At 42.8% G+C, this 16,261-nt stretch overlaps 1 protein-coding gene across 3 annotated transcripts in view; it reads right to left on the bottom strand.

Moving 5' to 3' along the window:
- Positions 1-16,261, bottom strand: part of LOC311047756 (membrane-associated guanylate kinase, WW and PDZ domain-containing protein 2-like) — a 102,448-nt gene that overhangs the window by 30,870 nt on the left and 55,317 nt on the right. For all 3 annotated transcript variants that reach the window (XM_084060600.1, XM_084060601.1, XM_084060602.1), the window contains exons 4-6: positions 12,254-12,478; positions 9,609-9,837; positions 8,747-8,826 (exon numbers count right to left, since the gene is read on the bottom strand). In XM_084060600.1, the coding sequence (XP_083916726.1) occupies positions 8,747-8,826; positions 9,609-9,837; positions 12,254-12,478 (534 nt within the window). The remainder of the gene's footprint in view (positions 1-8,746; positions 8,827-9,608; positions 9,838-12,253; positions 12,479-16,261) is intronic.

The following is a 16,261-nucleotide window of genomic DNA, read 5'->3' as shown; positions in this document are numbered from 1 at the left end:
TCTAAAAACGCCACACGAGGCACTCCCGTTACCTTGAGCGACCCTTTCTGTCGAACAAGCACAGAAAGTAGTGCTTCAAGTCAGATGCTGCCAACTGCCTTAAACCCCCCCCCTCCCACCCCCTCTCACTCTGCCTGCGAACCACCTTAAACGTCTGGCTCCTTCGTCCAGTCGCCAGCCTCCGTCGCTTGCCCTCCCCCTGAAGTGAAAAGGAGACAGTTTCCATGGAAACCACCAGTGGAAGTCTCTTTTTTTCCCTCTCCTGAGCTGAGAGCTCCGTCTTGTCTCTATCTGCTGCCTCTGAAATAGAGACAGTGTGAGAATTCACGTGTGTGTGAGTGTGTATTCCCACATATGTACATGCTTGTGTGCTTTTTGTGTGCATGTGTCGTGCGTTTTGGCATTGTCGTGTTTCTTCTCAGCGTAGATGAGTGAAACGAGCGGTTTAGGGTCGTGATTCACTCCGCTGCGCGTCTGAATGAGTGACAGCCTCGTCTGCTGTGACACTAAATCAATTAACACCTCACACACACAGCATGCACACCTAAGCCACAGCAATGGTGACAAATTAACATTGTTTTCGTGCATGTGTGCATATGCGTACATGCGTGCTCTGTGCGTGCATATATCTACATGTAGCTTTCACGAATGTGTGCAGCATTCGTTCCAATGTGTGTCTCTACTGTGGCTGTACAGCTTGAAGCTCGATGTTGTTTCCTGTTACTTGTTCACGTGCATCTGCACTCCTGTCTCTTGACATTACGTCTCATTTTGATTCCCTCTGACTGCATCAGATGACTCATCACTCCCCCTCACACACACAGATTCTCTGACCAATATGCAGACGGGCAGAGACAAGATGAACGCACCCGACCCCCGAACTAGGGCTAGGGCAATATATTGATATTATATCCATAGTGATATGAGACTAGATATCGTCGTATTGTAATATTGTGATATGACATACAGTAAGCGTTATGATTCTGATGCATTGCCATCTTTTATACTATCAAACATGTTCAAAAATGTATAAGAATTGCGAAAATAGACAATCTAGATATAGTCACAATACAGCATTATCATCACAATAATTGATATCGAGGTATTTGGACCAAAATATTGTGATATTTGATTTTGTACATCTCCCAGCACTACCTGAACCCGAATTTTCTTTTTACTGACACAAGCCATGTCTTGTCTGCTGGAATGAAATTCTATCAATGCACAAAAAGAGCATTTCAAACCTCCAATGATCCAGATCACTGAACCCGCTAGCTTATCTAAGATGAGAATTCTAATATTGCTGAATTGTGTTTACAATGCACACCTAGACAAACATCTGTATCTGTAAGCTATATCCTCCACCATAACAGCCCTTTTATTGTGGAAAATGCGAGTGGTAAAAATGCAAGCAGGTTGGTTCAATAGCAGGCAGTCTTCCAAGTTTCCATGTGCCTGTAAACAGACGCGAATGTGAGTTGCTGAATAAATATTGCATTACAAGCCTTTTTTGAATTCAAACCTCTAAGAGAGGTTTCTCTGGAGAGAATTGTGATGAGAGAGAGCCAGACAGTGATGGACAGAGAGAAAGATTAAGACAGAATGGGAGATGGAGATAAAGAGAGTGTGAGACAAAAGAGAGACAGAAAGAGTGTGTGTGTGTGTGTGTGTGTGTGTGTGTGTGTGTGTGTGTGTGTGTGTGTGTGTGTGTGTGTGTGTGTGTGTGTGTGTGTGTGTGTGTGTGTGTGTGTGTGTGTGTGTGTGTGTGTGTGTGTGTGTGTGTGTGTGTGTGTGTGTGTGTGTGTGTGTGCGCGCGCGCGTGTGTGTGTGCAGAAGAGTAGTTCTGGTCCAGACCACAGTGAAATAGCAGTGATGTAACTCAGAGGTAACATTCAGAGTGGCTCAACCTCTGTATGACATTAACCCAGTGGTTCCCAAACACTGCATCTCATTGGTTGGCTATGGACAGTTCAGAAACCAGTGAGCGACATCATAAATGGGGATTCCAAGCTAACAGAAACTAAAGCATTTAGCATGCTATGCTAGAGTAAAGTCCTGACATCACTTGTTCATCCCCTGGGTCGCAGAAGTAATTTCTCTATGGAGAATAACATTGGGTCATCTTAGAATCGTTTCATATAAGAATTGTGGTTAAAAAATAAACAAACTGTCTCGCAGATATTGCCAGGGAGGTGGCTCTGTATCGTTTATGATAGTCAGTCACTCATATTTAATATAGTCTGTTTCTGGCGAAAATTTAACTCATTCGGCGGAAGTAACATTAGTGTTTTCTCACCGTCAGTTGATGCTTCATATCCATAAGAGTCAAACCGCCGGGAACATTTGTTTATTTTTGGCGCTTATTCGACGCAATATTAAACTCGTCTATGGGAATTCAGAATGGGGGAAAAAAAGATGAGACCCAGGTAGGATGCGTAAATTACGTCAGAATTCGGTGCTCTATAGAAGTCATTGTTCTTGCATTCATAAAAATATCACACCCAGTGTGAAGTGGGCGGTGTGTGATCTGATCTCATGAAATACACAACATCTAAGTTAAATATACTACTCTCACATCAAAATGGTTTTAGATTATTTTCATCATGTGTCTCACTAGCCAATCACAGGATGTGGAATTGGAGCACTATGTCACTGTTGTGACACCCAGTGTGAAGTAGGTGGTGTGTGGTCATCACAACATGACTCACTTAAAAAAAATCACACCCAGTGTGAAGTGGGCGGTGTGTGGTCATCACAACATGACTCACTTTAAAAAAAGGATAAATGACTTTTTTTAAAGTCCATACTGCTATTCATAGGGCTGCACATGTGTCATGTGTTTCGCTAGCCAATCACAGTCCTGAATTTGCAAAGTCAGCCAATCACATTACAGTTAGTGGTGATGACACTAGCTGTAATGTGATTGGCTGATATGAAAAAAGTATCGATTTGCATTAACAATGGAAGGGTTAGGGGGTACACAAATGTTTTGGTCGGTGTCCAAAACTCACTTATAGGGGGCGGCTACACCGCCCCAAAAATGATAAATTACTTTTTTTTAAGTCCATACTGCTATTCATAGGGCTGCACATGTGTCATGTGTTTCGCTAGCCAATCACAGTCCTGAATTTGCAAAGTCAGCCAATCACATTACAGTTAGTGGTGATGACACTAGCTGTAATGTGATTGGCTGACTTTGCAAAAGTATCGATTTGCATTAACAATGGAAGGGTTAGGGGTGTAGACTGCGTTGTAGACTATTAGCCAATCACGGTGCAGGATTGGTCAGTGTCCAAAACTCACTTATAGGGGGCCGTTACACCGCCCCAAAAATAAAAAATAAAGTTTGCATCTTGTTTTAAATGACCAAACCTGCCTGCCAGTGACATCATCGGCAGGCAGTTTCTGAATGTCCACAGCCGTCCTCTGAGACACAGACAAATAGTGCCATCTTATAATGAGCATTAGTGAGGACCAATTATGTGAAGATAGGTTGAAAATGGCCTTCAAGATTTAGAAAATTGCCTTTAACCATTCACCTGTGTCATTTTATACTTTGGCTATTCAAAAATAGCAGATGAGCAAAAAGTTTGAAAACCACTGCATTAAACCAATGCCTGCCCTCCCTCCTCCATGCAAAGTTCTCTCCATCTCCATCTGTTTCTTTCCCTCTCACCCAACAACAACAAAATCACCCACTGTTCATCAATGCTACATCCTCTCACTTTCCCCTGTTCATATCATATTTCAATTTTTCTCATGTATGTAAAGCACTTTGTAACTAAGTTTGGAAAAGCGCTATAGAAATAAAATTCATTAATTAATTAATTAATTCATACTGTAGTACTCTCACTCGTCTGATCTTTATCATCTCTTCTCGTATTTTAACCCCATCTCTCTCTCTTTCTCTCTCCCTGTCGCACTCTCTTCGTTTGCTGCAGTCGAGATCACTGATGTCGGGAACACGATGTGAATTCGTACCTCTAACCCAGCATTGAGTGACACAGGTGTTTTTTCACTATGCCACCAAGACTTTGAAAGCAGAGTGGGGTTGAGTGTGAATCAAAGGCACAGCTGAAACCAACACCCATCATAATTTGAAGCCTGTCTTGTTTTATTCTCATCCTCTTCTGAGATGGGGGTGGGGGTGGGGGTGGGGGGGGGGGGGGGGGGGGGGGTAGTCTCACAAATCACGATGCATAACAAAGAGCTCATCTGACAAAATAAAATAAAAAAACGACTGAGTTTCGCCATATCTGTGGTGATGGGCCTTTGAGCTCGGGGAGTCAGCCCTCGGCATATATAGATACAGCACAAAGCACACTATAGAGCTACTGTATACTGTGCTCATACATCTGCAACAAAAAAGACAAGCTTCTCCTCAAGTTCACCCGAAACGCACCGCAGGGGAGAGGAAAATTGCTAGGGTGGCTGAAGGGGAAAGAGAATAGCGAAAGGGGATATGAGACGAGAGAGAGAGAGAGAGAGAGAGAGAGAGAGAGAGGGCAAAGAACACAAAGAAAGAAACACATAGGACGGGAGGCAATGGGGAGGATATAACAAGAGACGGAATGTAAGAACATCGCTGATGAAAGTGAGGATTGATGTTTGTCTGCGTCCTGCCGTGGGCTGTGAAAGCCCAAAGACGAGCCTTCATCCAGATGGGCAGTTAGAACAGCACCAACCCGCACACTGCTCTCCTTTCGGCTTTATTGTTTTATTTGTTTACATTATAGAGTCTCCCTGCATCTTTCCAGCCGTACATATTTCATTATTCAAAACAGCGGGCACGAATGGAACTTAAAAAGAATTGTGTTTAAATTTGCATTACAAACACACAGTAATGTGATGTCAACGCATATTAAGACAAACACAAAAAGCTAAACATACAGTAGTACTGTATGTGGTTAAGGGGTGCCAGCCCTTCCCGCTATGACGAAAGAGACTGTGCATTGTAAAGTGTGCACTGCAAAATCCAAACAAAAGCAAACCAAATGTACCTTTAACTTAAGAGTGTACAAATGAAATGGTTCCATTTGTATACTCTCAGAGCTAAATTAACACTCTGGACTTTACAGTGGAGGAAACCAAATCAACAGTAGATGGGTCCTGTCTTTCATACGACTTTGAGCTGTGATGGAGCAACAGGGAGCACTTCCAGTTCCAAGCACACAGGAACCTGAAAGCTGATGCCTGGAAGGCACCAGTTCAAAAACAAGCTGCGGAAGAGGATGTGACGATGTATGAACCAGGAGGATCCCCCCCCCCCCCCCAACAGCCTTTTGATTCCTAATCCTGCGGCCTCAGAGATCACTGAGGCTATAACAGAATCGACTTCCCCCACCCAAAAACTAAAAAGAAGGAAGGGAGAGAGAGAAATACAGAAACTGGCTAGCAGACATTTGGATCAAAAGACAGAGATCAAGGGCAGCATATACTGTAGACAAAAAGTAGATAAATGGTAGGCAGACAGATTATCAAAAACAAAGAATTTAAGAGACAAGAAGCATGGGAGAGGGAGATAAATTATGCTGAGGGATATATGACAACGACGATGTGTGAGAAAGAGAGAGAGAGAGAGAGAGATGGACCACGATAAATCGTCAAAGAGAACGAGACACAGAGCAGCCTCTGCAGAGGGTTTGTGCCAGCGGACCAGCGTTATTAGAATTCCTGTCACAGTCAGAGTCTTTACCGGGCAGAGGAGAACAGAGAGAGAGGGAGAGAGAGAGAGAGAGGGAAAGAGAGAGAGGGGGAAAGGAGGAAATGTGAGAGACAGAGAGTGAAGGAGAGGTGAGAGATCGTGAAAGGATGAGACTGAGAACGGCGAGGAAGATTTGGAGATCAAATGAGGAGAGCGTGGATGGCGACAGGATGGATGAGAATGAAGAGAGAGAGAGAGCGAGAGAGAGAGAGAGAGGAGGAAAGGGGGTGGGAAAATGAATAAGAGGTTGAATTGGAATGAGGAGCGGGAGAATGGATGAGAAGGTGCAAGAGAGAATGGAGAAGGAATCTGAGAAAGGGAGCGAGAAAATCATAGTTGGACTGAGGGAGATGGGATGAGCCAGGGAGAGAGAGAGACATTGATTGTGCTTTCACCCTGGTAAATCACACCACAACCCCACTCAGTGATTGAGGGCAGAAAGGTGGCACAAGGGGTTAAATGAACACCTTTTTTTCCAACGATATAATACTCACTATTCATATTATTCTCATGATTTGTTTTGCCCCACAATATGGTATAATGCCACAGCTCAGTGGCCATGGTTGTCATTTAACAACAATCACCTGCTAATTGACTACAATCACCTATATTGTCTGCAACCGATGTTTGCAATCAAATGCTATGCCGGTAACGTTTCTGTCTACCTGCTCTGTGTCTAAAGCCCTATCCTCTACGTTTAGGCCTCTCATTCATATGCAAATGAATTTTGGTCACTAAAACAGATTTTTTTTAAATGCCTGCTAAAGTGAAGATTATAAAAACATGCACAGCTTGCGAGCTAGTTAGGCAGATATACTGGAGTGGGTCACATGCACGTGCACTACTATGTGGGTTATGTAACTCTGATGTGTCAAGCAGCTGACCAGTTTGGCTGCGTACTTAAGTTCACCTCAAGCCTGGTTTAAATTTTAATTAGCTGCGTGCTGGTGTTAAGCACCGAAAATAGCCGATCTCCAAGCTCACAATCAGCTTGTGAGCTTGTAGATTGGCAATTTTTTGGAGCGCGATACCTGCACGCAACTAAGTATAACTCAGGCTTTGTTCCACTTATTGCTATACTCTTGCTGTCGCATACCACTACAGGATGTTACTGTATGTGCTTCTTTGCACTCCCCCTGTGAGTTTTGTTAGATCTTTGAGTCCGGAGCTCATCTAACAAACCACTGGACCAATCAGCAGCAGCAAACATTTTATGCACACTGCCAGTAGGCCAAAGAAGAATATTTTTAAAAATGTTATGTTATCTAATATTTTTGTGAATGCATTACCGCAGACCTACCCTCCGGAATAACAATGAAGGTCTGTTCAAAGTTCTTGTATCGGCTACACACACAGGTTTGTGTATGTGGGTTGTGACGTCATTGACTGTATCTTTAGTTTAGTCTGCTGACAGCTGAATTTAAAATTCCTAAGACAGACATAGACACACGTATATTTCTGCACTGTCTGCTCTACACCGTATTGATCTCAGCACTAAAACCTACAGCACATATAATCAGATCAGATATCTTTAGATACATTTTTTGCAAAGTTGCAATGTCCCACAGCTTTTTTTACACTTGCTTTGGCGATGTAAACGTATACATCCTATGCCAATACATTCCCAATAAACTGAAGACAAAGAGAGAGACAGAGTGAGAGACAGACAGAGACAGAGTGAGCCAACACTAAACCGCTGTAGCCTACTAGAAGATATTGCCCTGCTATAGACGCTGCTCATTCCAAAAAGAAATACAAGTTAAAATACTGAATCAAGTAAGAACAGTAGAACACACAGCTTGATTTAAAAGCAATGACTGGCGGAGATCTGGCTCTATGGAGCATGCCTTTTTAGATGTTTTGCATTCAATTGTATGGAGATATTTTTATGGATAGCTTGAGAATGTACCTGCAGATGACCTCATTAGCATTTCAAGGTAACTACAGAGTTTCTCTTTCTGAACATAGTAGTAATTTTTTTTTTGCATCATTTTTGGGGCATATCTTTCTAGTCTATGCCAATGATATCATCACCAGGGACATTTTTAAGCTATCCACAGCCCGCCTGAGACACAGAGCCTATGCATCAAACAACTCGTATCACTTTGAACCACTGTTTTCCCTCATTGGCTAAAACAATGACATCATTCATTGATGTTCCCAGGGTTTCATGTTCCATTATTGTATTTCTAGTCTTTTAGTATCACTGTAGGTAAGGAACTCAGCAGTGGAGAGGCAACTTGTCACTAATGAGAAAGGACAGTTTAGTGCCTGTTTCAGTGTGTGCACGCCACTTGAGCAGAGCAATTAGCATCCATAGGCTGTTGATATCATTCAGTTGTGTCTGACGAGTAGTCTGGCACCATCGACTGACACTGTTAGCCTTCAAATTAATCAGCTACTTTTCCATGAAGCAGAGGCAGCAAATAATTAAACGCACCCTTGTCAAACCTTGAGATAATACAGGTTTACAGTAGTGCATGTTTTTTTTTCCCTGACAAAAGCTTCACGTTACAGGACTCGATACGTGAGTGCAACTGACTAAACAAAATATGGTTACCTAAGAGCTGCATGCCTCCGGCGAGATACAATTTATGTGACAGTTAAGGATGGTCGCATGAGAAGAACACTTGCAGGCTTTTCAGACTGGGAAATATACAACAATGAAATTAGGAAGTGAACAGACAACACAGGTATACAAACAATAATCCAATAATCCAAAAGCAGATACAAACACGCATACACAATGACACAAACATTAACTAGAAAGGAGCACTCAGTAAAGTGCAACTCTCCGCCTAGAGGCATGCCCTAATAACAATAGCAATGTACTGTATGCAGTGTGTAACTACATCCATGAAAGAGTCACGTGGTATGTTGCATGTGCAACCACTTGTACATAGTATATACTCTCTTTCTAGCTGTGGACAGACATACACACACACACATACACATGGTCATGATCTCCTGGCACAGATGATAAAGCACACAGGAATAACTGCTAGCACAGCCCATAGAAGAGGATAGAGACACTGAACTCACCGTCTTCTTTACATTCCTCAGGCGGTTTAGCCTTCTTCGCCAGCCGAGGGTCCAGCCATGATGTAGTTTTGGTGTTGTGACTGGAGTGGATTAAACAGAAGAACAGCTACGCTGTAAAATCCTGGGTCTTAATTTAACTCTGCACACTCCCATTTCCTTGCATTTTCGGTCAATTAGTAATCGGATGGTACTGTATGTGTATCCGTTTCATTGGGTATTAAGTACTAGTGTCTGTGGTGTCTCGTAGTTGTTTGTTATGTTTGTATGTGTGCCTTTTTGGAAAAAATCTATACAAATATTTGAATAATAATAACTCTGCACACTCCTGATGCCTGACGAAGGTCCGAGTGACCAATTTTTTTAAAGTGAAGACAGTGTGTGCGGGACTCCCCTTTTTCAACTCTGCACCCAAGAGAGTAGTGCTATGCATCTCAATGAGAGCAGTGGCAAAATAATGTCTATGGTTTAGTGAGCGAGAAAAGAGAGGACAAAAGTTAGCATGTGTACAGTATGTGTGTACGTACAGTACTGCACGCTATGCGAGTCTTTTAACAGCATTACTTTACATATCAATTATTGAACACAATGCAGTACAGTTTTGACTCCTGAACACACAAGAAGCACACAAATAGTCTATAATTAGATTCATATAATATAATTCAAATAATATTTTTCAACATAAAATCCGGCGCCAAATACATATGAATTTGGGGGTCCTTGACTTGAGAAAGTTTGAGAACCACTGGTATGCATCATCGCCACACATCAAGACAGGTGGGAATCTGAAAAGTACTGAGATACTTTTCCAGCTCTTTCACATTCTCTCTCTCTCTCTCTCTCTCTCTCTCTCTGTGTGTCTTACTCTATGAAGTAAACCTCTCCCTTTTCAGTGTAGGCCATCTCCCAGTTGTCAGGCAGAGGGCCGAGTTCCTCCTCGTCTGCGTCTGGGACTTTGGCAGGGGATTTGGGAGGAGACGTGGGGGCTTCGTCTGACTCCGTTGGGGGCTCTGCTGAGGCCGGGGCCTGGCAGGGTGGCTCAACGGGAACCTCCCCAGAGGCATCTGTGCTCTTGTCCTCATGTTCACTGGACTCTGTGGATGAGACACACACACGTGACATACATGCAGCACAGAGAAAAAAAATGAATTAGCGTGCCGACACACTCTGGCTACAGAAAAACACAAACACGCGCATGCGAGCGTGCCATTACGTATCAATGGATGTACATTTTATTCAGGATAAAACACTCACAGTCAGTTATTCTATAGTACATTCTGTTCTTTTCTAACCCTATTCTGACATTATTTGGCCAGACACACATAGGCCTACAGTACACACACACAAAGACCTGGACATGGATGGTGAGTCAGAGGCAATCCACTGCAGCGCTCTCAACCCCAGGAGAGAGAGAGAGAGAGAGAGAGAGAGAGAGAGAGAGAGAGAGAGAGAGAGAGAGAGAGAGAGAGAGAGAGAGAGAGAGAGAGAGAGAGAGAGAAAGAGAGAGAGAGAAGAGAAGAGAAGCAACAAGGGGACAAGGGACATGGAGGAGGGGGAAGAGCTAGAGAGAGGGAGAGAGAGAGAGACACGGAGACTGTAGGGGCCACAGCATGAGTCACAAACATAGAAGGACGGAAAACGAAGTGTCGACAGAGGAGGACACCAGACAGACAGGGAAAGACACTGAAGGAATGAAGAGCGCAGGATAGGAAAGGAGGGAGAGAGAAAGAGATTGATAGAAGGAAGATAGTGAAAGAAGGGCAGAATGAATAGGAGGATGAGGCTGGAATGAGGGGAGAAGGGGGCCGCATGTGGGGTTGAGTGGGGGGTTATTAATAGAAACCAGGACAAAGGCCACCGCAGAGAGAGAGAGATAGCAAGAGAGATGATGAAATGAGAGAGGAAAGAGAGAGAGGCAGAGAGAGAGATATAGAAGCCAGAAAACAAACGATGGTCCACAGAGGAGACACTGAGGTGCCCTTGTGCACAGTGTTACATAAGGCCTCTGCAAGCCTGACACTCACACGTGCGCTTGCATGCACACAAGTGTGTGTGTGTGTGTGTGCACGCGCACTTATGTGCACTTGTGTGCACTTGTGTGTGCATGTCCAAAAGTGTCATATGAGTACACACACACACAGGGGAGAAGAGACGATATCTGTGTAGCAACTATCTGCTTATATCTGCAATAATTTCAGAGTGTGGACAGAAGCAGCAGAACAAAGAACATTTGAGAAGCTCTCCAAAGAGACAGACACACACACACACACACACACACACACACACACACACACACACACACACACACACACACACACACACACACACACACACACACACACACACACACACACACACACACACACACACACACACACACACACACACACACACACACAAACCACACACTACTACAGCAGTCCGTGGAAGTAGACATTTTATTTAGTGGGTGCATAATCTCTGGAGGTACACTAGAGCGGTTGTTTGGGAATGGGAAGGTTCCTGGTGCGATATCCGTTCCTCCTGGCATTGCGTCGAAGTGTCCTTGGGTTGGCAGCTGTGCATGGCTTCAGTGTGTGAAAGTGTGGGTGCACGTACAGTAATGCATCCAACACATTCATTGTAAAGCACTTTGGAAAAAAAACACTGTATAAATGCAGACCATTTACATGCACACACAAACGTGTACTCATCTGCAATGACATTAAACTCAAACCAGAGAAATGACAGTCCTTAGTTCGCCTCAGTAGTTGGAAAACAACAAGCAGGGAAAAAAATGTTATGACAATTGGCACACTTCCCTGGTTTTACTCAATCGTATCAGCGAGACAGCGTCTGCCAACAAGCAGTGAAAAGCCTGCCGACGGCCAGCCAGTATCCTCTCCAAAATATAATACTGTAAAAATGTGCCCTGGTACGGGCGCTAGAGCATTTTTCAGTGGTATAAAACCACTACTGTATAAAGACTGTATGTTGATTATCGGCCCAATAGTCCCGTCAGTCCGTCTACACCAGTGGTTCTCAACCAGTGGTCAGGGGACCACCAGTGGTCCTTGAGGTGGTTCCAGGTGGTCCCCAGGTAAATGATGGAGAGTTACCATAATGATAACCAAATGGACCGTTATTAGGTGGATCTTTAACTCTTAAGAGCGTAAAATGAAAACAAATGAAAACCATTTGGTTTCATTTTACGCTTTGAAGAGTTAAACTATTGTTAAACATCTGCATTACTTAATTTACAAGAAGTCTACACAATTGGAGAATGTAGAAGAATTGTTATTTTGATCAACGTTTGCCTGTTATCTATCCAAATGGTAGGGTACCACATCAATACAGCATGGAATTGTGGACAAAATCTCATCAAACGACAATTTGAAGAAAAAACATTTGGGTCCGAGAGTATAAATCTCATCAAACGGTGGTCCGTGGCTCAAATGCCAAATAAATAATGGACCTTGATATGAAAAAGGTTGAAAGCCACTGGTCTATACATCTGTGTGTCCAACATACCTGGCGTGATGGCCACCCCGTTGCCATTGACAACAGGGCTGTCCTCCTCCTCTTCTTCGGGCGGCTCCAGGCTGGCGCGCTGCTCCATGTTGCTGACGGACTGGTTCCTCTTCCTCTTGCCCTGGGCGCTGGGCCGGGCTCCGGGCAGCAGCACCTCACTCACATTCAGAGGCGGTGCCGCCGGTGAAGGCTCCGCTGGGGGCTTGGGGGTCCCGTAGAAGTTATCTGTCCCAGGGAAGAGAGAGAGAGAGAGAGAGAGAGAGAGAGAGAGAGAGAGAGAGTGCTTAAAGCAGCGGTTCCCAAACTTTTTCGTGTCAAGGACTCCCAAAATGTTATGTATTTGGCTGTAGACCCCCATCTAATGTTTTCTGTTCCAGGAGCAGGGACCCCCAGAAGAGAAGATTTGTGCAAAAAAAAACACGAAATTATTCAAAAACACTTTTTAAAAAAATACATAATAATAATAGCAGATATACAAGCTTGTACAGTATATCTGCTATTTTTTAGAACTACTGTTATAAACCACAGTTCTAGATCCTAAGAGTTTTCTGAAAAACGTATGTCGCTATATACAGTATAGGTAAAATATGTAAAAGGACACAGATGCTTTCCCTGTTTTAATGGGTTAAAGGCCACAGAAGAGTAGGGATTGTTTGCCTTCAATACAAGCCATATGCCGTTTTGTCTTGTGGCTGAAGGTTATAATGGTGAAATGAACTAAGCTATGCATTATGTTCCTCCACCAGTTGTTTAGCTGACAACGGAAAAATGATATTAGTCTTTTTTTTTTGTACCTCATCAGCGATACTTTCCCTTCAATCTCGAAGGCAAAGGATAGCAGAGTGAAAATGACACCAGAGGAAGCTGCCCACAAACCACTCTGAGGCGAATTTGTAAGTTGGTCTAATATGTGTATATTTTAATATTTTATATTTTGTATCGTTGTTGGCTGCGCTGTTGTTTGTCAGGTTGTTTGAGTGTTGAATGTTTAATGGACTTAATGGACCACAAAGGAAAAAAGCCTTTGGCTTTTTCGTGTCTCATCCATTTGGCACTTTTAACTGCTGTACTTTTAAAAATGTCAATCAAATATTCAATCAATCACATATACAGATTCTCATTAAAGCCTTTAGGGGGGAAATGTTTCAATGTACTGTATATGTATCTGTTACAGTCTGTCTCACTTCTCACTGTCTCTCCTCCTGACATGAGGGAGATATGCAAGGATGAGATGTGAGGACCGAAGAATCCATTTGTCAAATGAGACATCCTTGCTCAGTGAAGCGTCATTTTGAGGAGACAATTACTTACTTATTATATAGCTGGATCACCTGTCACTGGCCTTGTAATTGATTGTTCTGTATTGTTTTGTTGTCTATACAGTTTGTGTGATATCATGTTGTATTGGGCGCTGTATTTCTCTGTAAAGTTCACTAACTATCCACTTGAACCCTAGTATCCCTATTTTGTGTGGAAGATTTGGTGAAGATAGCACATGTACATAGCTCACAAACTTCACAGAGCGTCAGCGCATTCCAACACGTCACAATGTGCCATGTGACGAATTGTGAGTTTGTAGATCACATTTTTTCACCAAAGTTATTTAGTGAAAATAGGAGGGGGCCTATTTATAAAGCACTTGGGGGAATCCAGTCAACTAAGTAGATAAGGTTTAAGTTATTATTAATTAATGTCCTTCCACAGAACATGTCACATGTGAAAATAAAATATGAAATATGCATAGGCCTGTTTCCATTATTTGAACTGTTTGACCTGTAGTCTCCCATAGATCCCATAGAACAAACTCCCATAGATCCCATAGAACAAGCTGGGAGGACTGTGAATAAAGAGCAATAAAAAACATTATTGAATGTGTTAGTGTATTTCATATGCTCAAATGTTTATAATGAGGGTGCAATTTGTGAAAAACAACGTAAGGAATACAGAGCCGGAATATGAAAATAAAGACCTGAACAGTGTTTAGTGTCTTCTGTAGGATGTTATACTTGCAACTACGTAAAAACTGCAGAAGGAATTAAGTGCTTCAACTGATTTGACCACTGTCCAGAGATATATAGCAAATCTCTGGTTGTTTGGAAATTCAGAGTGGTTGGAGCGTCACAGCGTTCACAAATTTGACTGCTCTGAGTGAAAAGCTGGGTTGTACCAGGAGTCTGAACGATGGAGGAGAAAGTCAGTGTGAAATGTAATGATTACAGCTTTGTTGGTCACAGGTCACCAAATAATTTGGAGGGGGCGCCAGATGATTTTCTGAATGTGCTGGGGGCGCCGATGGCCTAGTGGTTAAGGTGCATACCACATGTACTGCAGGCTCTAATGCCTGACAGTGAGTCGCGGGTTCGATTCCCGAGCTCGAGGACCTTTGCTGCATGTCACTCCCTGTTTCTCTCCTCCTACTGTATAAATAAAGGCAGAAAAAAATAATATATGTCAGAATTAGAATTTTATTATCACTTCACAGGTTTACAGGTGTAAAACAGTGGGTGAAATTCGTTTTTGTGCAAGCTCCATCGTTTTTGTTATTTCCATAAGAGAAAGGGAAGAAGAAAAAGGGGGGGGGGGGGGGGAGATAAAAAAAAAAAAAAAATGATCTACATATTTACACATGTACTGTATATCTATCCGGTGCGGTAAGTACCTGTAAGACATAAGGTGCGGTAAGTAACTGATGTAAGACATAAAGGTACGTGTGCGTAACAGCAGATATACACTGTACATGATCTGCTATGGACGCTGGTTAAGGTGCGAGAAAATAACAAAAAAAACAGTGCGTACATGGGATTAAGGTGCAAAGTGTCAGTGTGTGTCGGCCGCATAGTCCATATAAGGTAACTGACACTGGTACAATCTGCAGGTAGGTCCATGACCATGAAGAAGAACAAAATAAATGTCCATGTCACTGTCCCTGGTGTAATCCACAGGTAGGTCCAAAAGGAAAAGCAAAAGTCTAAGACCAGCCCGACGACAGGCGGTGATCATGCAATGTGCAGCAGCCGGGTGGAAGCTGTTCATGAACCTGGTGGTGTTGCCCTTGATAGGCCTCCTCGCCCGGCCGCGGTCGTTGTAGGGGTTCACACTAGCTGGCTCTGCGCTCCATGCAGCAAGCAAGACTCACTCCTCCCTTTTGCACATAAACGTAATTGCTCTGTCAAATTTTAAGAAACTTTCATATGTTAAAGGGTAAGACCACTTTGGTAGAGGTTTGGGTTGTGTAGTTACCTTGCCATGATGTAACCCCAAAGTTGGGCAAGAAATCAAAAATAATTGCTCCATTGATTATAAATTGATAATTCAAAATATGCTCCTCATTGACTTACATTGTACACTGAAACGTCTCTCAAAGTCACTCTTTTAGCACATAAATGAACCCAAACATAGCTGATTCAGACAATATAGAACATCACCAAACCCAGTACTGTTTTTTTTTTAAATAAAAATGTCAACTTCCTGTTGATTTTACTATTTGAAGATCTGGATCCGGATCCGCAGATCCAGTCCAGGTTTTCTACTTATTAAAAATGGCAAAATCAACAGGAAGTTGACATTTTTATTTAAAAAAAAAAACAGTACTGGGTTTGGTGATGTTCTATATTGTCTGAATCAACTTTGTTTGTGTTCGTTTATGTGGTAAAAGAGTGACTTTGAGAGCAGTTTTAACGTACAATGTAAGTCAATGAGGAGCATATTTTGAATTATCAATTTCTAATCAATAGAGCAATTATTTTTTATTTCTTGCCCACCTTTGGAGTTACATCATGGCAAGGTAACTACACAACCCAAACCTCTACCAAAGTGGTCTTGCCCTTTAACAGCTAAAAGTTAATCTGTGTATGGGACGGTGGATGGAATGGTGGACACTAAAAGCAAGTGGGTAAGAATGTTACGGCACATCTGTTTACAATGTGACGCATTCAACACCAACGGGTGTACTGTGCTAAGGTTCTGAGTTCTGACACACGAAAGCTTAACATCAGTGAAAATGAAGAG

This window comes from Gymnoscopelus microlampas, assembly GCF_963454915.1.
Source record: "Gymnoscopelus microlampas genome assembly, chromosome: 6".
Taxonomy (NCBI): domain Eukaryota; kingdom Metazoa; phylum Chordata; class Actinopteri; order Myctophiformes; family Myctophidae; genus Gymnoscopelus; species Gymnoscopelus microlampas.
This window is presented reverse-complemented; position numbering and strand designations above follow the sequence as displayed.